This window comes from Fundulus heteroclitus, chromosome 9 (assembly GCF_011125445.2).
Source record: "Fundulus heteroclitus isolate FHET01 chromosome 9, MU-UCD_Fhet_4.1, whole genome shotgun sequence".
Classification (NCBI taxonomy): Eukaryota; Metazoa; Chordata; class Actinopteri; order Cyprinodontiformes; family Fundulidae; genus Fundulus; species Fundulus heteroclitus.
The window spans coordinates 20,690,797-20,715,400 of NC_046369.1; the positions used below are offsets into that span (position 1 = coordinate 20,690,797).

Below are 24,604 nucleotides of genomic sequence, written 5' to 3' on the forward strand. Positions count from 1 at the left end.
CCACTGTATATTGTCCACAGATAGAACACTTATGTCTTTTTTTTCTCTTCATTGTAGGTACACTTCGTCTAGTGTTCTGTTAGCTGTGACACTCTCCAAAGGGTTAGGTCATCTGCCATTACCGCCTAAGATATTAAAGATTCCTGAATCAATGTGTGGGTCTGTGCTTTCTTGGGTCTTTGCTCTGTCTTCTCAAAACCCCAGTCAGTCATTGCAGATGGTTCTACTGGAGGTTTCTTCCTGTTTAAGGGGAGTTTTCCTCTCCACTGTCGCTACATGCATGATCAGTATGAGGAATTGCTGCAAAGCCATCGAAAATGCACAAGACTCTCCACTGTGGCTACACGCTCATCCAGGAGTGAAGTCAATGACTCGATGCAATCTGCTGGGTTTTCCCTAGATAAAAAACTTTTGATCAATATATCTGTATGATTAGTATTGTAAATTGGCCCCATATAAACAAACTGATTTGACGTGTATTAGAAGTGTTTTGCGTATTAAACGTGTCTTCTTTTAAAAAAAGTATTGACGACTGAATTTTTAATATTACCCAAGAACTGTCTAAATAATTCAGCTTCATGGTAGATGGATTTATTAATGAGATCACATCATCAGCATATTAAGATATTCTTCCAGTTTGTTTGCAGTTGTACGCCTAAGAAAACTGCATGTATTGCAGGAGTGATGACAGGATCGACCTTAACTAGATAATGTCAAGATCATATTTATGTTTAAGATACTTAGACCACACAAAAGCCAGCAACATATCAAAAATAATTTTATTGATTCAGTTAGTGGCAAATGGACATTTCACGTTAGATGACCAAACAAATCAAGCTTATTCTGATACAGTTTCCAGTGTGAATATTTATCATTCCACAGCACCTCAACAACCAGTTTAGCCACAATGGGAACTCACCAGTGTAATCTGATATTTACATAAATTTACCAATTAAAACTGAATTCAATTTTTGTGCATCAGCAGAGGGAAAAAGTTCAAAAACAAGAAATTATCTCAATGATTTGCAAAAACCCAAACAGGAATGGATGGAAGTATAAATTTATTGTATGTGCACAAATTTTATACAGTTGAATAGCTCGCTGGAATCAACCTGGATGGTAAAATTAGGACTGTCTTGATTTTTTTTATTTAAAGCAATTTACCTCCACTAACCCATGACATTCACGCAGACAACTGAAAATAAGAATCATGTTCCTCCATGTTGATAAATTCCCTTTTAACCCAGTGAAAGTGAGATGCTCAGATTCATTTCTTACGTGTTTAGCTCAAGGCAGAGCTACTTTAAACCTCCGTCTCTTGAGGCGGTTTCTAAAGAAAATGCACATGGCTAGAAGACACGTGAAAGACAAGGCGTAAAGAATGACACATAGGCTAATGTCTACATTTGAGAAACCAATGCTCAAGACAGACATCCAGCGCCCCATGTGGGCCAACTCAGCCTCCCTTCCGATGTACTGCCCTGCCAGTTCTCGCTTTTGCAGCCTCTTCCTCTGGCGAATGGTATCCAGGTCAAGATCGGCGTCAATGGGCTGCAGGCCCACCATGCCGAGTCCCGCGTCCAGCTCCATGCCGAGGCTGAACGCTGGGCGGGGCTCCTGCTCTACCTTCGTTTGCAGGGTGCGCTGCTTAACCCGGCTGGAGGCGGCCAGTTGCAGAGCCTTGGCCTTGAAATGCTGGTTCTCAAACAAGTCGAGATCCACAATGTCCTCCTGCTGCCGACGCTGACGAAGCCTCATTCCGATGATGCTCGGTATCCTGTGAGCCTGCTGGTGGCCATCGGCTTCTTCTAATTTAGTTTTGGTCCAGGGCGTTGGTTCAGACGGCTTGCCCTCTACCTCGCTAGCTGCTGGTGATGGCTTTTCCTCCCCGCCTTCGTTGTCTTCTTCATATGCCCCCGTTTCGTCCTGCGGTCCCTCTTCTTCCTCCCACTCCTCCCCCTCTTGCACACGTGAAGACGGAGAAGGTGGAAAGTGGTTCGAGGCCTCCCTACCTATTCTCTCTAGACGTTTTTGGGCCAATAAACCATGCAGATGATGGGAATATTTTTCTCTCTGCTTTTTCAAAACCTCGCCTTCATTCTCAAGATAATCTGAAACGGAAAAAGACGTTTCTACAATTATTGCCTTAAAGTAATTTTTAACCAGTCAATATCATTTAGGTAAAGCATCCTCTTTTTGTGACAAGATTAATGTAGTTTTTAACAATGCAGACTGCAAATTAAAGTCTCGATAAAACTAACAGTGTAAGAGCGGTGACTTGTTTGAAACGCTCTAATTTAGCAAGTGCAAACTTTTTGTTGTCTTTAAAACAAGAAAGAAAAGAAAAAGAGACCAAAACGTTTATCAGTACCTGGTAGGATGCGGCTGGAGGAGAAGTAGGACCCGAGGAAAGGAAGAACCTGCTCATAGTTCCAGCCGTGTTCTCCGTTATGCGTCACCGTGTGGCAGGATGGACACATTTCTGGGGACGGCCACTGGATCTTTGGGAAGAGGGGGTCTTCACTCAACGCACCTGGTGGGGATGCACACAGACGCAGGGTTTACGGTTAACACTACCTCAGCTACACACGGGAGACAAGAGGAGCATTTGTCGCATTTTCAATTCATTAATACGTTGATAAAGAATATGTCCTGAATTTCAGGAGAATGTTATTCATATTTTTTCTTCATATTTCACAGCTAGACTGGCAAGACCTATAGCCTCATCATCAGTTTCTTAATTTGGCTTTCTTTCCCCCTCGCCTTATTCATTCTGCCAGTCATATTGCAAAAAATACATAATTCTCCATGTTTCTCCAAGCTGAAACATTGTTGAAGTTTTGGTAGAGTTTTAGCATAATCATAAAACAGCATTTAGCTTTTGTTACATGAGCTGACATCAATGATGGTCCCCGACAAAAGAAAAATAGTTTAAAAATCTTAACACTGCTAAAGTACAATTATAGAAAATGAACTCCTTTCGAGGGGAGCAAAAATTCAAAATAATTTTAATATTTGGCGAAACACATTTTAATTTTTTTTTTTTTTTAAATCAGGGTTAGTAATTGTAACAAAGTTTGCATAAAACGGGACCTTCTTGAGTCACTGAATAATACACCAGTGGATCCTCATTCATCAAGGTGCCAAACTGGGCATTTGTTTATTTATTCATCCATTTTCTATACCTACTGAATCATTGGACTGGTGCCTATCTACAGTGGTCAATAAGTGGACAGGTTGACGTTATCAATCCCAGGAAAACACAGAGGCAGGACAGACAAATCTGCACGCACTCAAACTCAAACTAAATCGAAATTAAGTTTTTTGCTCCCACCCAATGTGCGTTTAGCAGAAGCCAAAAGAGAAAATCTACCACTGCATGGGAGAGACCATGCAGACTCTGCACAGAAAGGGCCTTCTGGCTAAGACGAAACACAACGTCACCTCCCTGTTTATTTTTGTGTTTTTGGCTTTTCTTAGCCTCAAAGCCTTGTTGTTTAAGAATTTTGAGCAATTCTGATAAACTACGAGGAACAGGTAAATTTGTACCTCTAGTTAAAGACAGTAACTCTGAATTTACAGTTCAGGGGTGACAATTATTTAAGCATGACCACTGAATATTTTATCCTCTATACAGATTAGGACCTTAAAAAATTATTTTTACATGTATCATGAGAGGTTTACCTTTCTAAACCACAAAGTGGATGACACGGCCTTCAATTTACTCTTAAAAACTAAAATTATTCACAATAACTGCAGCAGATTAGAGAAGAAAATGTCAAAAACACAGTTTGTGTTTCCAGTCAGCTGCTTCCTCCATTGTCACCTCTTTTCCTCTCCTTGTTGACTGAAGGATTTAAGTGCATTGAGGGCTAGATGCAATCTGTAGTGAACCCATTAGATCTTATCCCAGCGCTCGTAAAAACTAAGTGCCCATATGCATATGTGAATGTATCGGTTTGAGTGTGTATATGTAAATCACCCGTCAGCGTTTGTCTGCATGTAATCTATGGATTGATATTGTGTGTATTTGTGTGCGCCTGTGTGAGTGTGTTCATATGACAGGGTCTAACAATGATGGATGGGCTTCTGGGGGTGTCCCAGAGGGAGGGATGGTGAGATAATAGATGTTACCAAAGTGGACAGCTTCTCTCCTCAGACGAACACACAGATTCGCTCTTTTTAGGGCGGCAGACCCCTTTGCTCCGATCCGCATGTCATGTTCCGCAGACCCCTGAAAGCAAACCCTCATCTCCAAATTGAAGATGGGGAGCGACACAAACTCAGGCGGGGGAGCTGCCCCTCTAATGAATTGGTAACTTTCTCCGTTAATGTTTTCTTGTATGTAACTGCTGCCCACCTGCACCCTCACATCATCCCTCACCGTATATCTGGTTGCAACCCTGCAACCAGACCGGCGGCACCAACAGGAGAGCGCACACATGTAAAAAAAAATCAAGCTTAAAAAGACGCTATCTGCACAAATACTCACAAGGACGCACAGGAACACACACAATGAGGGGAAGCATCCAGTAATAAATTGCTTTTCCCCAACAGGCCATTGTGTGAACGTTTGTGTATGCGTGTGTGAAAAGGAGAATAAGCAGAGTAGCAGCAGGTCTGTCACTTTACAGCGCTGTCAATTTACATCCTCCACCACCTCCACCGCTCCAGATTAATCTCAGTCATGTGCGAGTGTGTACGTACTCTGCATGCAATGCTTTACATAAAGGATACATCAATTTTATTGTACCTTGGATTGACGGTTGCTAGCATGCATACGTGTGTGTGTGTGTGTGTGTGTGTGTGTGTGTGTGTGTGTGTGTGTGTGTGTGCTGCGTTTCAGCAGGCGTCCGTGCATGTTTCATATGCCTCCTCCCTTATTCTAATAAGAAGCCATGTTTGGGAACACAGTGACTTTAGTGACTCCGGCTATACTGAGATTGCTGCAAGGGCCTGTTGCTGAGAGGCTGTCAGATCCGGGCAAACATTTTCATAAATATGCATTGTCAAACTAGCTTCATCAGCACTACCCTGGTGAGCAGGAATCAATTACACCACAGCGTAATGTGGTATAATATAGATGGCTGCCGGGACATGTGACTGATATCCAGAGCCAAAGTCTCCAGCAGTCTGTATTTTTTTCTATCAGAGGGAAGAATCAGCTCAGAAGCCGCATGGTCATTTTTTAAATTAGTTTGATGACTGACCCCTAATGTCTCTTTTGACATTCGATTTTCAAACTTCTGAATTTTTGTCTTGAATAACTTTGGTTGTTTTTATACAAAAGGTAGGTAATTTGACAAAGTAGTCTATTTCGCAGGCGGGGGTGGGGGTTCATTGTTCTTTCTTTTATACAAAAAACTAATTAAGGACACTTGTACATGAAAATTTGTTATGCAGAGTGAAGAATGGCATCACTAATGAAATTTATGATTCTATTTTATGATCATCTTTATTATCATCGCAACAAACACTAACAAAATTTGTCCAATGCATTTAACTCGTCCTTTAAGGGAGCAGTGGGCTGCCACAAAAAAAAAAAAAAAAAAAAAAACACAAACTAAAAGGGAGTGAGAAGGTCGCTTGTTTGCTTTCAACTTGTTCTTTAACTACCTACTTTCTGATTTGCGATAAAGTCCCTGTGTACTTCCAGAGGTAGTGAGCCATAAGCCAAAGGGATTGCATGGGCAAAAAGGAGGAAAACAATGAAATTTATTTCATCCCAAATTGCAAATTAGTGTCTTTCAAAACAAGAGACAGACACTGAGAGCAATGTCATGAGATGTGGACCATGACAGAAGTGGATCCTGGATCTGAAGCTGAAATTAGTTCCCTCCACAGGGTTGCTGGACTCAACCTTTGAGATTGGGTGATGAGCTTCAAACTTTGGAGGAGGCTCGCAGTAGAGCCGTGGTTCCTCTCCACTGAAAAGGAGTGGAGGTGGGTCACGCATCTGACTATGGTCTGTATTCTCCCTTTGGTGTTTTTTCCCGGCATGCCCCAGTGGGAGAAGAGCCCAGGGCAGAACCAGAACCAGCTGCAGGGACTATAGGTCAGTTCTGCATGTGTGCTGCCTTGCAAATCCACAAAATGAGCTAGAGAGTGTTGCTGTGGGGGGAAATGTCTTTCCCTCCTGTTCCCGATAACCCTGCAACCTCTTCCTCGATTATGGAAGGATGGATAGATGGAGATTGTGAGCAATGCACAACAGCTATCGTGATGTTTTGACGACAGGATTAACCTAATCTGTTTATGCTATTGATGAAGGCAAATCATTAGTACATAAAGACAAAAAGCTACTCCCTTTTGTCTTCTGATCAGATATGATTCCAGATGTTGATTTGGTTTGTGATGAGTCTGTTCTTTCATTATCAATAAAAAATAAATAAATAAACACATTTTCTGACAACAGCACTCTACATTGGCGTGTGGGAGGGCTGGTAGGGGAACACTTGTTTTTTGCAACAATGGCTATAGTCAAAATAATATGGGAATAAATTTATTTAGGCAAAATGAAATTTTTTGGAAGATGTTTTAGGAAGATGATGAAAAATAATTGCAATTGTCAAGAGGTTTATACGAGTGATCCATACCTGCCAGCAAAGGTAGCTGGGCCTGTTGCTGCAGAGCTGGTCTGTCTGCAGAAATGTGGCTCAGCCTCAGCTGTTGACATGCAGCAACAGGACCGAGCTGCCACCAGTCTTAATTCAGCTGCTGCGCCGAGGCCGAGGGCCCTGGGGCCTCTTTGTTGCCAGCTAAATTAATTGTCCGGCTGCTTTTACAAATAGCTGATCTTTCATGCATGGCTGCCTCTAAAAGGAGGGGCGGGGAGGCCTGCTAAAGAGCTCCACTTCAGGAACAACGGGAGAGGAGGGGATGCATGGTTAGGGAGATGGAGTGGGCTTTTCCTCAGGGAAGACGCCGCCACTCACTGAAACAAACACGACCAGTTCTGTAATTCATGCAGCCTCTTTTTTTTTTTTGCTGTGGACCTCACAGCTGACCCGCCTCACAAAAGGCAGAGAGGATGTTCATGTGTCGCTTTGTGGGGCGGGGTGAAGGAGGGGAAGCGTGCGTGGCGTGTGTCAGAGCGGTTGCCACCTGCCATCATACAATAACTTGGGAAATGTGAGCATGCTTGTCTGTGTGTGTGTGTGTGTGTGTGTGTGTGTGTGTGTGTGTGTGTGTGTGTGTGTGTGTGTGTGTGTGTGTGTGTGTGTGGGCAAAGCTGCCTCCTAAGGGAGCTATCCAGCAAGGATGCTGCTCGATTGCTTGTCAAGCGGAGGCTACGAGTCCCAGGGGACGGCGAGTGGAAAGAGAGAGGAACGACGGCCAAAGAGAAGAAAGATGGATGGAGGTGGGGGGGGGGGGAGACTGGCTGCATAGTGTTTAAGTGTCAGGGGAGCAGACACGCGCAGGGACGGGTGTCCTCCTGATCCCTGCTGTCCAGGACACAAACTGTCCCAGAGAGAGAGAGGGGAGGGAGCGCTGTACAACACACAAACAAAAGACAGCGATTTAGCAAAGTAGGCTGTTAATGACGGAGCTGTTCTTAATGAAATCATACAGGCAAAAAAAGAAAGGAAGGGATACTTATCAAAGGCCGTCTTACAGGATGAAGAACAATTTGTTAAAAAGGCCACTAACAGTTATTATGAAAATTACATTGAGGGGTATTAAATATAGATAAGCAGAGATGTGAGAAGAAATCTGTTGATGACCAGAATTAGCAGATTACCAGCTAAATAAATAAAAACAGATGAAAAATTTGCCGTCATTACTCTCAAGCTCACCGACTTTTAATCAGGGAAGTGTTTGAAAATGAAGTCAGAGGAAGCACAGAGATGCGAGAGGCTATTGAAATGGAATCCGTATTTTTTTTAGCAACGTGTTGAGATGAGTGAGTGTTGATGAAGGCTATGAGAGTGAGCGAGGCATTAAAGGAGATAACAGGAAGGCCTTCACAGAAAGATTTCTCTGTTATAGGCTGCTATGCTTTCAAAACTGGTAAAATACTGTTTGATAGCAACAGCTCTCTCATACAAATCTGTTCAACATCTGTTCCTAAGACTAATAATTAATGACCACTCACATCAAAAAAGCCAAAAAAATATATATGTTTTGATTTTTCTTTAAGCCATGTTGTAGATATTTGCATTTGCCAAGGATGGGAAATTGGCCACAATATGTTGATATCTTTATATCAGCATATAAAGACATCAGCATATATAGCGGTTACCAATCTGTATAGTTGGGCAACAAATTTTTTATTTCTGTGCATTGTGTACTGAAATTTAGTGTCTGAAGGACCAAGACCCACATTCCTGCAAAGATTGTAAGGAGATAATGTGAAATGATGAATAAGAAATGGCTGGAAAGCGTTCTAACAATAGTGGGAGATCTGCTGGAGAATCAATGGACGGGTATAGGAAATGCGGAAGAAGGCCAAGATGGGGTCGGGGGAAAATGGGGGAGGCTGAAGCAGCTAATACTTGGGAGGCCTAAGACAGGGGAGACAGCTGGTGTCTGATCAGGGGATCCATCCTCCTTCCCCTCACCCTCCGTTTAGTCCTATTAGGAACGATTGATCTTAAGAGCAACCCAAAATGTGGGGAGGTAAAACTTCTGATCCCACTGGTGTTGGAAACATGGGCGGTGCGTTGTGGGAAAAATGGAAGGTCAAGAGGGTGAATGGATGAACTCAGGTGCAACATCGGTGTTAATCATCTACTATTCTTTACAGCTATAAATCTTGTTTTTAACCACTTATATAGTGTTGTGCAGAGGTGTCAAGTACTTAAGTACAAATACTTTTTTACCTTACTTATGTATAAATTTTGGTTATTTATACTTTAGTGGAGTAATTATTCCTTAGCCTAGTTTTTACTTCTATTCCTTATATTTTCATGCAATTATCTGTACTTTCTACTCCTTACAATTTGAAAATAGTTTGATTGCCTCCGTTTTATTTCAGCTTGTTTTCATTCTGGCTCGTCAATTAAAACAAAATTAAGAAATAAAAGTTCAGCTTATTACTTCTACCCAAACAGAGTGCTTTTGATTGTGGTTGGAGGCAGTACTGCACCAAGGTGTTTGCCAAACACCCCAACAAAAACTTAGGAACAAAACATAGAAGAAGAACATTGCATTTTAAGGATTATTTGTTTTTTTTTTAATTTTCTGATTAACCGCTAGGATTAATCATCAATTTTGACAACACTGTCTAAGTGTACAGACAACCATACAAGGGTAATAGTTATAAGAGGGTCCATTCATTTTAAAGCCCAGTCGTGTTATCTTACATCTGTCGCCCTCATCAGTTCCTGTAGCTACAAAGTCTGTTATTTACATATCTATAATAACAACTAAAAGGTTATTGATAATATGTCTCTGAAGTTTGATTTTTTGCACCAACCCTTATAGGTAACCAGACATCAGATTTCTGCTCCATGAAAACCACGTTGATGCTCAGTAATGCACCTATATGGACCTTTAATATTAAATGGTTCAGGGATTACTTCTACTTCAATACTTTAAGTAGTTTTATATCCAGTAATTTATACTTTTACTTGAGTAAAAGGTTTAAACCCTAGTATATATAGTTCTGCTTGACTAGTAGATGCAAATACTTTTGACAGCTCTGGTGTTGTGTCAGCAAAATAAGAAAAATTACATGTCCTGAAAACTTAAGTGATGACTGAAAGTTATAGGAAATTGTCGGACCTGTATTGTTTAATCCCATAAAAATAATTTATTAACCTTTATTTACCGAGGCAAAAGCCTAATTGGGAAGAAAATCTCTTTTTCAAGAGGGTCGTGAGACATTAACGGTATAAAACATCTAAATACTACACCTAGATCTTATATCGGAACAACACATTGTTACTGCCTCATCCAGAGCCAATTCCTGATATTTCTGTACACAGCAGGCTGACGACAGCTAAAAATCACCAACACAGAATCACATTTCTTTAAATCCGGACCGCTGGTGTCAGCGACTATGGAGTAGTTAGCAAAAAAATGCATCAGCATTTTGAGAATGCAAATGGCTATCTAGACATTTAAGATATTTAAACATGTTAGACAATAAAAAGAAAGCGTCCTGCAAAGGTGTTCACACCCCTTGAACACGTTCACATTTTTTTTTATGTTATAACCTCAAACTTTTATATTATTTTATGCCTAAACTCTCTATTTTACAGAGAGGTTATGCATTAGACATCACAAAGTAGGGAATACTTGTGAAATGGGTGAAAATTACACAGTTTTGTATTAACATCTGAAACCTCCGCAATGAATCTCAATTCAGCCCCCTTTATTCTGATACCTCTAAATTAAAATTCAGTGCAAGTATTTGCCTTCATAAACAATTTGAAGGTTGAAAAATAATTTTGCTTCCACTTCAGAAAATGCAATGCTTCATGTCTGTCTCAAGTGTGTACGGGAAAAAGTTCAAAATATATAAATACTTTGGTGTACTGTAGTGTTAAAGTCTCGTAATTGTCTAAGTACTATCTGAGCATCAGATCAGTACAGGTCTGGCACCAAAGCGGTCAGAAATAGGGGAGGGAGACTCTGCTCCTATAAGCCGGTGTCCAATAATTGTGAAGATGTGTTTCTGCTTAATCGCCACGTGTGTGAACAAATGGGTCATTAGTATTCTCCGGCAGATGTTGTGCAAGGAGGAGGAGAAAATTCATCTGTTTTAATTTGTTGTGTTGGAGCTAAATATTGCAGGACAGCGGCTCCAGAGGACCAGAACTGAGCTGGTTTGTTGCACAAGGGGAGTTTTACAGTTTAGCTGCCGAGGACGGCGGCGTCTCTTACCTGCAATTCTGTTATTGACTTGATTGTGACGGGACCACAGCCAGAGGACGGCATAGGGCAGCGTGGTCACCCCCTCCATGCCCTCCTTTACCATGTTCTCGAAGTGCTCTGCGCAGTATCTGCAGCCAAAGAAGTTGTGGACGTAGTTTCTCATTGCCTTCAGCACCTCCTGTGGATCTGGAGGAGAATTGTGAGCTCAATCATCACAGTCAAAGTGAGTATTTTGCTTTTGGAGATACATTTTAAGATCTAATTTTATTTATCCTTCTAATTTAGCAGTCACCTATGTACAAAGGATAGCTTTAATTATCTTTTTAAAGCAATTGGTTAATATGTGTGGTGTAAATGACAATGATTTCCCCTTATAGAAGTAAGTGTGGCAGCCTGAAAACCAGAGAGCCTCCACATCCTCCAGTCTTCCCATGAATCTGTGGGCCCACAGTGACGGGCAGCTGGGCTAACACCATATTGAGGTGAATAATCTCTGAGAATGGGATCACCTAATCTGCAGATTAAATGTCGTTAACACTCTGTGTGAATGGTGGCCAGGCTGTTGTCTCAGGACCTCAAACAGTCCACAAACATATTCTCCCTTTGTCATTTGCTTTTGTCCTGAACTTAGCGGGCCCTTTAGATGAACTCTGCCACAGGTGGGGGTGTCCACAGAGACCTGTGTGTGTCTGTCAGACGTTTAAATAACTAGAGACACCATCACAACTTTTGTATTATTTCCGCTATATTATTACAAAAATACGGTTAAATTTTAACATCCTGCGCAGGACGTGTGCGCATGTGCTTATTAAGAAGTTGGTCTTTGGGGGGGCCAGATGGACACCCCTGTTGACCAGTCCATCTGCAGGTTGCATGATGGTCCGTAAACCTTGGGATTAACCTCTACGTGCACGTACGTGTGTGTGTGTGTGTGTGTGTGTGTGTGTGTGTGTGTGTGTGTGTGTGTGTGTGGGTGTGTGTGTGTGAGTGTGTGTGTGTGTGTGTGTTTAGAGGAAGATTAAGGTCCCTGCCAGGAGCAGAGCCTCTGGTCATCTGCCTGTTTTATTACCCACTCACATTCCTCTAATCTAATATAATCCCTTTTCACACAGCCCCAATTAGGCTCAATTTCAGATGTTATAAAATGAAGCACAGAAAAAAAATATTCATTAAACACCAGAATTAATCTCAATAAATCTTCATGCTTCTTCATGTGTTGCCAACCCTCCCGGATGTAAAAATATTTCAAGCCATCCTCTTCTTTATCCCACCATTGTCTTTGTTAACTTAAACAACCCCTTTTTATTCACAACAATGCAAGCTGCGTGCACCTGAGCCACCAGTGTTGTTAGCCTGGACAGTGAGAACGTGGAACAGGGTCCAGACCCCACAAGGGTAACGTCTAAAGTGGGGTTGTGAACCCTGGCAGCCCACCCACCTCACTCCCTCAGGCAATGCAGCGTCTGGAACCTGAGAGAAAGGAAATCGCAGGGAAAAAAAGGAGAAATGGAAATATGAAACTATACTCTACAAGGGTAAAATGTCATAAATTAAAAATTATTTAAAAAAAAAAAAAGACATTTAGGAAGCCCTATTGCTTTATTTCCCATAACAACTTTTATCTCACCATGTATGTTGGAATATTAATAAACTTGTTAGTCATGTCTAAATGTGAGGAGATTAACAAGATTTGTTGGAGAATCAAGTTGTGAAGCAATAAATCACTTTGAGGTGCTCCGACTTTAAGTAATGGATGCATAATGGGATCATGATTGTGGGATTCAATGCGTTTCCAGTGTGATTTACGTTTGTCATAACACTGCCATCACATTTTTTCCCATATTTATGAACAAACCGATCATCTGGGAACTAAGTTTCAACGTTGAATGAGTGTCCTAAAGTGTTTGAATAATTATTAGCCAAAATATAAGAAACCATGTCACCTCACCGGTTTCAAGCATCCAGCATGTTGAGGTGAGTGACTCTTCACCAGTGCAGAGAGAGCATTTGCATGAGATTAAGTAACATTCTTATTTGGCCATTGCTCCAACATTCCAGTAGTAGTTGTTGTGTAAAGGCTGTTTTGGTGGCGCAGATGCATAGTATAGCTGGCACATGAGAGCTTTGGTCTTACTGAAGCACAATTTTTAAACATCTCCAAAAAAAAAAAAAAAAATTTGTAGCAGCAGAAATTATGTATGCTAGACATGTAAGGGATTCTTGAGCGTAATTTTCCGAAATGCAAATCTCCCTACATCATTGAAACACAACCCAGACGCAGGGGTTCAAGAACAGCCGCTTATTTTAATGTTTAATGGTATATTTTTTTTTTGCTTGTATGACAATTCCTTAGGAGGCTCCCAAGTTTTCATTGAGGATGGTGGTGCGGTCCATTTTTTGATTGTGTCCATCTCTCCATTGCAACATGGCGTACAAGTAGCCAATGTCTTTCAGTCTTTACAACAAGCCAATGGATTTGCAGCAAGTTTTATATCCTGATGCTGTGGTACATATTTGACTTTGATCTGCAGCAGTAATAGAAGTAACAACCAGTACACCAGTACTACGGAAATTGAGTGAAGATTTAGTAATAATAGTAATAATAGTAATATTATTATTATTATTGGGGCGAGACCTTGTTTACCAAGATTTTACACAGATTTCTTCTGCTAGTCAGCAACTTAAGACTTCCCTTTCTCAAAATGCCATTTAATCTCCTACATCTAAAAAGGAAGAAACTATTGCATTAATAACCCAAGGAGAAAATAAATGTAACGTTTCATTATATTTTTCACATGTATAACATTATAATAACTTACTTTGTAGATTCTCCTTACATTCCCACGGACTTATAAAGTCAAAATACATCTAATTTCCATTGTATTTGTTGCTACCGGCTTTAAAGATTATTACAGAGGTTATTACTGATTGTTGCATTTGCCATGTCAAAAAAAAAAGTGACTTGCTCAGAGCAATGGGAATTTACGGTTTCAACAGAATTACGAGAATCCTCCAATTAAAGCGTCTCTCCAGGAACTCACAACCTGTTCGGCTTAATGAAGGCCGTTCCACACAGTTTTCCCAATCAATGAGAAGTCAGACTCAGGTTAATGGCTCGACCCGGCACTAATGAACAGAGGCTATCCAGTTCTCTAACCAAGAGCCGCAGCTGAATCCACCAACATATTTTCTCTGACATAAAGTCGTTCATCTCGCTGGGCTGCAGTGCCATCACAGCAGTGACTGACAGGATTACTCACTTGTCAATAGTAAAGATTTTGTGTGTGGACGCTTGCATGTTCATGCACAATCCATTTCCACTGAGGTGGAGTCTATTCATACCTTCCGATTGATTCATTGATCCATTGATTCGGCTGCTAAAAGCTAATGATGTAAGTAAGTGACTCTTTCAATTTGCAAGGGGCTGGACACTGGAGGCATGCAGGATTCACTCCAAAAGCAACAACACACAGATTCTTGGCTAGAAAATGGATTAAGGATGCATACTTATCTTTATAAATCTAGATTTTGTTCTCATCTTGTATGGAAAGATTTATTGATATTTCATACATCATATTTTATAATGGGTCTGGGGTGTGAAATCTTCAAGTATTTTCTCTGAGATGATTGTGCGTGATGAATGGCCATCTGACTCTTTACTCCCTCTCTTTAATACACAAATACAAAGCCTAATTTACAATGCCAGTGGTGCATTTCACGCTGCATATTTTAATAGTAATGTATTTGGATACCTGTGCCGTGTTATCCATTCTCTCTTTAAATGCCTCATAGGAAATGTGATCTGCAGTCTGGTTCTGCAGCCAAGAGTTCAGAGACCTCAACAGGTTCATCACCATAGGACGACCTGGAAAGTACTGGAGACACAGAAGGAACAAGGAAAACAGATGTTAACTAGAATATGGAGACACAAAGAAAATCTTTGACATATTTTGCATTTTATGTTTTTCTATGCCACCCTGAACCATCAAGTTACCCTGGGCTGTTTGTTGAGGGAAGGTAACTCGTCCTCAATACCCCAAACAAAAAATGATCTGATTCTGGCAGAAAAATAATACAGGAGGTGCACCAGAACCAGTCTAAATAATCGATAGACACGTTGCATGTTTATATTTACGTTCCACATTTCTGCGTACGCCCACTGCAGTGGTGGGTTGGCAAACACCAGGAAAGGTCTGCGATACTAACACAAACAAAAGAATTACCTAAATCAATGTTGCATGCAGACGTTACTTTTCATATATTTTGATGAGTTATTATATGTGTCAAGATCCACATTCAAACAGTAGGTGCTGACAGGATGTTCTCAGCAGGTTAAGCATCAGATATTTTACTACGTTATCCACTTTGTGAGACTTTATACACAGAAGACTGTAGAGTATCTTTTCCTATCTGCAGTAGGGGTTACATTTTGATTCTCGGATGGTATTTAACCCGCCTCAAAACCTGAGGATGTGCCTATCAGCACAGATGGATTTACAGATGTTGGTCTGCTGCTTCTGAAAAGCTACTAGATCTTTTACTGTTAACAATTAGACAAACAGAGCTATAATAATTGCTACAACCCATAGACACCTAAAGCTACAGTCTCATTTATAATTACCATTAGTGTCATCAGAACACATTGAAAACTGTCCGATCAGGATATGAGCTTATATATTTTTTATCCTATTGTACCAGAATAGAATAAAAAAAGAATAGAGAGATAATTTATTGTCCCACAATGGGGAAATTCAGGCGTACCAGAAGCTAAGAGCAGATTTACATTAAAAAAAACCTGTATTGTAATTAAAAATAGCATACTCAAAAAAAAAAAAAAAAAAAAAAAAAAAAAAAAAAAAAAAAAAAAAAAAAAAACCTGTGCAACTGAGTAGGGGGATTTTAATAAATAAGCAAAATGTGCATGTTTGTGTACTAACTAACATGCTTTACTGTGCAGCCGAGGCAGGAGGACCGGAGACGGCTAAGCGCTCCAGCTGGGAGATGTCTCATAACCAACGCTACCACTATAGTGTAGAACTTATTCATAATGAAAGAAAATTATTAAACAAATAAAAATATGTCTGTAGTAAAAAGCAGACCATGCACACGCTACACTGAACAGCTTTATACCGATGTAGCTTATTCTTTTTTCCTTTAGAAAAAAAACTTGATTTCTTCATGATCAACAAACTTTTCTGCATTTGGACTTTTAACATTCACTTCTCAGATTTTCTCAGAGTTAATACAGCGGTATGGCTCTTTTGCCAACCAGAGGAAGGCCAGGAAGCGTGGCTTCATCTTAAAGGTTTCCAGCTGTATGTTAATATTTGCAAACTACAATTAGAGATGTTCTATCATGCAGCTCCAAGGAGTGAGGGGACAGTCACAACCCCTAAAACCAAAATCAGACCGACACATCAGTAATCTCTAAAGACACAGTGCCTTCAAAGAGTATCTGCTACCTCATTTTGTCATGTTACAACCACAAACCTGATGATAAAACCTACATGGCAATAAAATGCACAGGTTAACATTTGTGAATTCGCATGTTCTCATTTACGTAACAATTTCACAGACCTGGGATCTGTTGTCGGTCTTTAGAAAAGAACGGCACATTCTTCCATTTTTATAGTCTCAATAATCCACCTGTATCTTAGTCATCACGTGGATCATTTTTTTTCTATAACTCATCTGTTCACATCCAACTTACATCATTATTTGCACACCTGGATTACATCATTTGTCCAACAGGGTGTTGTCAGGCCTGCATACTGCTCAAACAATGAGGTTTGAGGCTTTTTCTTCTCCGCACCTTTAAAAACAACGTGAGTAAATGTGAGAAAAGCCGAGCTTAAGCCTCTTCCTTCATTAAGATGCGCCTCCTAAGCCACTAACAGCCACTCAGACGCTCCTCGGCAGGCTTTCTCCTGGTGCGTGTTTACTCCGAACCGCAGTCACTACAGCAACTACCACAGCTGGGGGAAACACGAGAGTGCAACTAGCAAAATGGGAGCGAGAACAGAAAGAGGAAATCCAGCTGATGGCTGCCTGAGACCAGTGATGACAGACTGACACAAGCGTGTCCTCAAACGCACAACGTGACAAAGCGAGCCACTCATGTCTTTTGCCAACAACGTAAAAAGGTGGACTGCTTTTATAAATTCAGCTAAATAGCCTTGCAGTAAGCGTCTCCAAGGGTTCCGTTTTGCACAATCGGATGGAGTGCAAGGAGCAAGCTTTTTTTCCCCCAAAAAATAAAACACATGCTTGATAACTTTTTTTCCTTCAAATAAGTTATTTTTCCCCCAGGATAAAATAACAGATACCTGCAGTTTTTTGCAGGGCTGTTACTGAATGTGCACCGGGGCTTTGGACAAATACAGATGTGGACAGATGTGTTGGATTCACTTCCTCATCCAACAATTTGCCACAACCCCATTTTAGGGGAACGTAAATCCTGCAGTTTCAAAGAGGGTCTATGTGACAAAAGCTCAAAATAAGACAGTAAGTTTGCCTGCTCTGGCATGATCTTCATGCACCTAAAACTTACAAAACACAATTATGCGACATTGCTGCTAGTCATGGAAGGTTGGGTAAAAAAACTTTTACTTTAACCTGGCTTCACTGACGAGGATAAACGACCCCAGCAAGAGGACTTCATATCTACATGTACAATGACTTCATGGACTTTCCAGTTGCTCTGAAAAATATCTACTGTAGTATTCAGAATAGATTTTATAAAACAAATATTTTCATATTAGAAAAAAAAAGAGGCAAGTTCATTAATTACAACAAAAAGCAAAAAACGCATATGGAGTACAAAAGGTTACGTCATAAAATAAGTTTTATTGAGTTAAATGTAAAGCACCCTATAAATGTAACATGTTAATTAAATATTCATAAAGATATTATAAACGGGCCTAGTTATGTACTATGACTATCAGGACGAAAGCTTGGCACATGTTGTTTTGTTTGAAAATATGCTTCCTTTTGTTTGTGTGCTTTTGATAGTGTTTTATTTGTCCTTTTTGAGCCTGTAAAGAACTTCACACCGGGTGTCATCAGCAGACATAAACATCGCTGTGCCATCTGCCGGCAGGACTAGGAAACCATCAGAAAGAAAGATGGCGACAATGGATGCAGCTGCATTCAGAGCCAGTAGGTCGTCCTACAATGCCTCCCAGTAAAGTGACAGCACGGTGTGGTGGAATACCAACCAGATCTACAAGATTAAGGTTAACCTCATACTTTTCGCACCTCCGCTGGACGTTGCTGACTCGCTCGGCTCCATCGCTTCTCCTTGTTTACGGATGTGCAATATCATACTTCTGGTCACATGGTCATATTATGGTAAACACTTTTGTTTACCAACAAATAGCTCAAAAACAAAGTGTAAAACACAGAACTAAAATATAATTTAATTGATATTGGTACTTGTATTGTGTTTTTATTCTAATCCATTTATTTATTTTATGTATGTATTTATTGGACCATGAGTCCGGAATAAAGTCTATCTATCTATCCATCTATCCATCCATCCATCCATCCATCCATCCATCCATCCATCCAATAAACCGACTGGGTGCAATAATTTCTTTGGAAAACCGTGGTATGCTACCAGAGTGAGCAACTGGCATATAAATCTGTAAAGTCATAGAACCCAACTAGGTCCCTTTAAGAGAGGTTTTTGAAACATTTCCTGGTAGTTTGGTCTTTTTGCTGGGGTTGCTTATAGTAATAATAATAATAATAATAATAATAATAATAATAATAATAATAATAATAATAATAATAATAATAATAATAATAAAATTTTATTGATCTCACAATGGAGAAATTCACTTCTGCATCTTAACCCATCCCCTTGGGGAGCAGTGGGCTGCCACTGTGCGGTGCCTGGGGAGCAATTGGGGGTTAAGGGTCTTGCTCAGGGACACAGAATGGCAGCTTGTGGGAGTTGAACTCAGAACCTCTGGGACCGAAGCTCTGTGCTCTAACCACTAGGCCACCACTCCCCTTTGATATCCACCTGAGGCAGGCTGACATGGCAGACTTTTTGCCCCTTTGCTTTTTGTATGTTTGTATATTATCTTATATTACTTTATATAATGTTGGTATTCAGCGACCAAACTGTTCAACATGATATCTAAGAAGACAAAATTCCCAAAACGCATTTGTTTGCTTATTTTATGCTTATTTTTGTTGTGTTGTGCAAGAGCCAATTACCTGGACATGTTAAATCCATCAATGCACAATGAAGACAAAGGGTTGCTGCTAACAATAACTATGCAGTGAAGTTAAAAATGTTTGTAATGTTTAAGCAGATAGAAAGTGTAGCATACACCGACCAGGTATGACGTTGTTATCCTGACCCATTCACAAACTGAGCTGCACTGTGTACTGCAACCCATCTCTGTTACAAGCAGCACTAACTTGTTCAGCGACTCGAGCTGCTTTAGCTCATCCGCAGCATCTCTTGATGTTTTTTTAAAAACAGACTATTCCCTTATTGGCTTTCAATCCAGATGAGTTGGCATCTGTGTTGTAATCTTTTACTCTTTGTATGTGTCTGCATTATTTAAATTGTATATAACTCTCTTGTAATAACATATTATTGTTGTTTTTAAGTGCTTTAGGGGTAAAGGGGTATGGTGAGGTCTGTTGGATGTGACCACAGAGGCCAGTATTCGCTCCCAATGTGCTTCAGTGACTCTTGGCTGATCATGACGCCGATTCACCACTCTTCCAGTGGTAATAGGTTTAGGTGTGCGTCTGATGTCTGAGTGCCTACCCAGTCAGAAAAGCTCATTAAACCTCCGTATGAATTTATGCAGAGCGGAAAAGGCAGGTGTTTTCCACTAATGGGCTTAAGTCTGCCTCGCCAAGCAACGCTATTCATGAGGCTAAAACGTCCACCGATGATCTAACTTTAAAAACAATACAACAAAAACCCCTCCCTGCCAGTTAGTCCGTTAGCCACACGACTGCTGGAAACCAGAGCAGTTTTAGCAGATATAGTTGAAATCTAAGACGATACATTTTAAAAGTTATGTAGGGTGTGCAGGCAGAACTGTCAAGGTTAACAGTCTTAATCGTCAAAGCTGCAAAAGTTAAAGCGAACATTAATCAAGGGCATTTTTTTCCATTTACAGCGACCGAAATGTACACACATCTCCTTTAAAAAGTACCATTAGCAGGCGAATATGTATCTGCATCAACCATCATGGTTACGGGTAAACATTGCGTAAGTGAAGCAATATTTAACAAAACATTAAAGAAAAATATTCAGCTGACAGGACCATTAAAATGATTCATTTGTGGTTAAATTCTTTATTAGCGATCCTTTCTGATCGATTTTTTTTTTCCCCCTGCTGCTGCTTTTATCATGTCCACGATGTCCCTGCTCTACAGAAGAACGCTCCATCCATATCTGCTGCAGCTCAAGAAAACTGACAAAACACACACACACATGCACTTCACTTCCTTTAACCATATACCCCTCCTACCTCAACCTCACCACCCCGCCCCCCCCAATCCCAGTTTGGACCATGACAATCCCATTCACCCTGGCAATATGTCATCCCTCATCCGATTAGTATCAGCAGCACTTGAGAAACCACAGGCCGCTTGTGGTGAGAAGGTCCTGAGAGGGTCGCATCTGTTGGCTGCAGCAGGGCAGGCCTGGCCAATCGCTGCTGGTGGAAATAATCCAGCAGGGAGGGGGCTGGAGCGGAGCCCAAAGACAGAAAAAAGAATCCTACACTTGTAAAAATAAAAATGTAAAAACTAACATCCAGTAGTTATAACTGCATTGACAGCAGATTTAGGAAGAACTTGTTCGTCCTGGACTCTGGCGTGAGAAGGCGGAAGCACTTCAGACCAAGCCTCCCCCCCCCCCCAGTCTTAATTCTCCGTTTTATTCCTCTGCCCTTTTGTCTCCCCTCTGAGCCGAAGGGCTTCTTTCAAGAAAAGCAGGATAGAGGCGTAATCCTTAAAAACCTCGCTGTAATGCTCCTGATGCCTCCCAAGATCCACTTTTCTAAATCCTCATATGCATGTAGTGCATTCAAATACCCGGACTCACGCCGACCGGAGAGCAAATCTAGAAACATTACGATTTAGTCGAAATAAGAGAAACAAAACACTTACATGACCACAATGGTAGATACGGTAAGGGGAAGTACTGCAGTTCTTGGACACGACAGGATTAGAAACACGTGTATTAGGAGCTTTTTTTTTTTTTGAAGATTGGACATAAGAAGGTGATGAAAGCGTTTGATTTTATGAGTCTCTGAGAAGCGAAAAAACAACAACAGCTGATTACTCATTCAATCTGTCATAAACTGACTCAACTCAGAGCTCTTTATGCTACAGGATACAATCACTCATGCATAACAAACAAAATCCCACAAATCAGGTCCTGGGCCAATGTGGGTTTCTATATCTGACCCAACAACGCTTGACAGGAAGTTTTCTCACATATTAGAAACAAAACTCTCTTACTTCAGTTTACAGATAACCGAGTGTGGCCCAGTTAGATTTTAAAAGCATTTTCAAGTAGATTTGACTTAAATGGTAATACTTTTGTTTTTTTGGCTTGCTTGCTTGCTTATAACTGAGTCGCTTAAAAGAAATGTACCTCTTTAATAACCTGTGCATTTCCTTTTTGCCAACAGTTTTCTACATACAAGTAGGGGTGGGCGATATGGACTTAAAATTGTATCATGATATTATATGGTACTATTGGGATAACGATACAAATTATGATAAAAGATTATTTACAGCTTCTTGCAGCTTTTTAGGCAACTGTCTGGCTGTGACTGCATGTCAATTGGCACAATAAACACAAATAGTGTCCTTAAAAACATTTAATAGTGTAAGCTTTAACATGTTAAAACAAAATCTAGAAATATGTTTCATCAGGACACTAGTTACATAAAGAAGTGGGGTTTTTAATCACCAAACTACACAAAGTAACTGCAGTAAGTTATGTTTTCTGAATTTATGGGTATTCATTGATTAGCAATTATAATTTAAGTTAATGGGGACATAGCATGTAAAACACTTTTTTTTGCCTTTGCATACATTTTGCTGTGTGCTTGGAGTCTCTCAGAGTGCAGAACTTTTAATGTAGTCTCTCCATCCCCCAGCATACTACAAAAATGGCCGATGGAGATGGAGCAAAAAGCTCTCCAACATGGAGGGGTGGTGGGGGGAGGGGGGGGTGAAGTGCCTCCTTTGCGTTTAAAGAGACACACCTCAGAACAAGCCAAGGCAAGGCAAATTTATTTATATAGCACAATTCAGTACAGGGACAATGCAAAGTGCTTTACATGATTAAAATATAGCAAATTAAAACAGAATAAAAGCAAGTAGGAATAAAATGTAGATAGAAATTAGAACAAAGAAGTGGTGATTCAGTTAACTAGAACAGTTGAAGGCAATCCTAAACAAATGTGTTTTTAATCTTGATTTAAAGGAATTCAGGCTTTCCGCACCTTTACAGTTTTCTGGAAGTTTGTTCCAGATAAGTGCAGCATAGGAACTAAATGCTGCTTCTCCATGTTTGGTTCTGGTTCTAGGTATGCAAGGGTAAAAGAAGGGCTGTGGGGGTAAATTAACGAGGAATTCAGACCAAAGCATTGCCATGCCACTTTATATACATTACAACTGAATGAATTTAATGTAAAAAGGAAGAACTGAAAAGCCTGATTCGTCCACTTTAACTGCGTACCATCTTAAAAATATTTTAATATTCCATTCAACTACTACTGATCTTGGCTTTGACAAAATTTTAAAAATTATGATTCCTGATTAAACCAGAATTACTTTGACTGACCTCCTGCTGAGGGATATTATTTAATGTCACATAATCGCCCTGTTATAAGACATGAATAGATTTCAGAAAGTTACTTTAATACATCAATTACTTTCCTTGGTGGGGAATGGAGGTAAGAACAGTGTGTGACATGAAACAACAAAAATTGCACAAAATAGCAATGGGGAAAAACAACTAGCAAACAAATGAGTATAACCTGAAAAAAACAAAAATAACTGTCCATCTATCCTTATTACATTAAGTAACATTAAGTTATTAGAGATGATTTAGCCAGGGATTCTTCTGTTTTTAATTGCAGCTGTGCAGTTTTAATTTAAATCTAGTTTACATCTTTTAACTTCTCCCTCTATCCTGTTAATGTCGGGGGTGGTGGCTTCAGCCATAAAACTGTCTTTGCTTTATTTGGCTCCTTAGCAGTCAAGAGCTGCAGTCTGAGCTACAGTATTTACTTGCCATTGCAAATCTCTCTGCAAAGACCTCAAGTATATAAACAGAAAGATTACCTAATTTAGTTTGTTGAGTTTTCATGTTTGCCAGCGTCTTGTTAAGAATGGATAAAACAATCAGATGTGCATGAAAAACTTTTTAAAGTAATGATGACAATCATTGTTAGCCTAACAAGAGGTCTTGAAATATAGAAAATAAGTATTTGAACAACCAGCGACTTTGCAAGTTCTCCCACTTAGAGATCATGGAGGGGTCTGAATTTTTAATGTTAGGTGCATGTCCACGGTGAGAGACATAATCTAAAAAAAAGGCAAACAAAGGCTACAGTACCAAATATTAACATTGGTTTTCACAGGTGTTCAAATGCTTATTTGCAGTAGTGACACACAAATAAATTATTTAAAAAAAATCAAACATTGCGATTTCCGGATCCCACAGTGGACATGCACCTATGGTGAAGATTTCAGACACCTCCATGATTTCTAAGTGGGAGAAATTGCAAAGTCCCAGGGTGCTGAAATGCTTATTTTCCTCACTGTAAGTATTTTGGAGATAACATTTTTTATATAAAATACAAAACTAGGCACCTGGTCTGAAAAACAGCAACACTTGTGAGAAATAATTCATTCAATTTGACCTTTGACGAGTTGTTCGGTTCAGAAGTAAAAACCATCAAGACATAAGTCATGATTAGCGAGCGTGACACTGGAGCCAAATCATGATGAGTCACTTTCTCTCTAATCCAACCGGATGATTCACTCAGGAAGTTCAGGTGTCGGGGTTTTTTACAAAGGCATACAGTAATAATTTTATTCACTAATAAAAAGATTATTGCACAGGGCTTTCTGAATCTGTGTGTGTCATGCTCTGTAATCTTAGGCTGCCTTTACATAGAAAGCGTCATGTCCTGCACTCACTGCAGGGCTGGAGCCAAAAAAAAACAAACATTGGAAGGAAGGATTATTTGAATTAACAGCTGCTGTAATGTAAAAACAACAAATCATGTTTCCATCTCTTTTTAAACACACCTTTGTCTCCAAAATTGCTAAAAATTAATTTCCAAGGCAGACCTTTTTTGTTGAGGACACAATACGTCTTCAATCTTGTGTCAGGAGCTCCATATTCAGAGTTTTGGTCTTTGTGGACATGTACCACTTTGATTTGAGGTGGTCAGCTGACAGAGAGCACAGGGCGGCACAAAGCATACTCAATAATGGGTTTAAAGCTGCTGATGTGGAAACAACCCTAGTTAACACAATATGTTATCAATCAAAAAATAAATAAAGAGTTTTAAAGTTTTATTTCAACTTTGTATAATATGGGAAAATGTATCAAACAGCCTGGTTGGAAGCATTTACCATTTATCTGATCATAAAAAGCATAAAATCTGCCTTTAGTGTTTAATATATTTATTATTGCACAACAGTAACGTGCAATATGGTGCATAAAAAAAAGGTAATTCTAAGATGTAAAATCACCTAAATGGGGATAGGTTCT

At 40.0% G+C, this 24,604-nt stretch overlaps 1 protein-coding gene across 2 annotated transcripts in view; it reads right to left on the reverse strand.

Annotated features, from left to right (window-relative positions):
• Positions 1-761: 761 nt before the first annotated feature.
• The window catches only part of qsox1 (quiescin Q6 sulfhydryl oxidase 1), a 41,730-nt gene continuing 17,887 nt past the window's right edge, over positions 762-24,604 (reverse strand). Inside the window, exons 9-14 of one of the 2 annotated variants that reach the window (XM_036141214.1) lie at positions 14,574-14,696; positions 14,399-14,488; positions 12,153-12,291; positions 10,831-11,007; positions 2,372-2,533; positions 762-2,111 (exon numbers count right to left, since the gene is read on the reverse strand). In XM_036141214.1, the coding sequence (XP_035997107.1) occupies positions 1,288-2,111; positions 2,372-2,533; positions 10,831-11,007; positions 12,153-12,291; positions 14,399-14,488; positions 14,574-14,696 (1,515 nt within the window). In that variant the 3' untranslated portion in view covers positions 762-1,287. The remainder of the gene's footprint in view (positions 2,112-2,371; positions 2,534-10,830; positions 11,008-12,152; positions 12,292-14,398; positions 14,489-14,573; positions 14,697-24,604) is intronic. The other variant, XM_036141215.1, reaches the window with a different exon arrangement.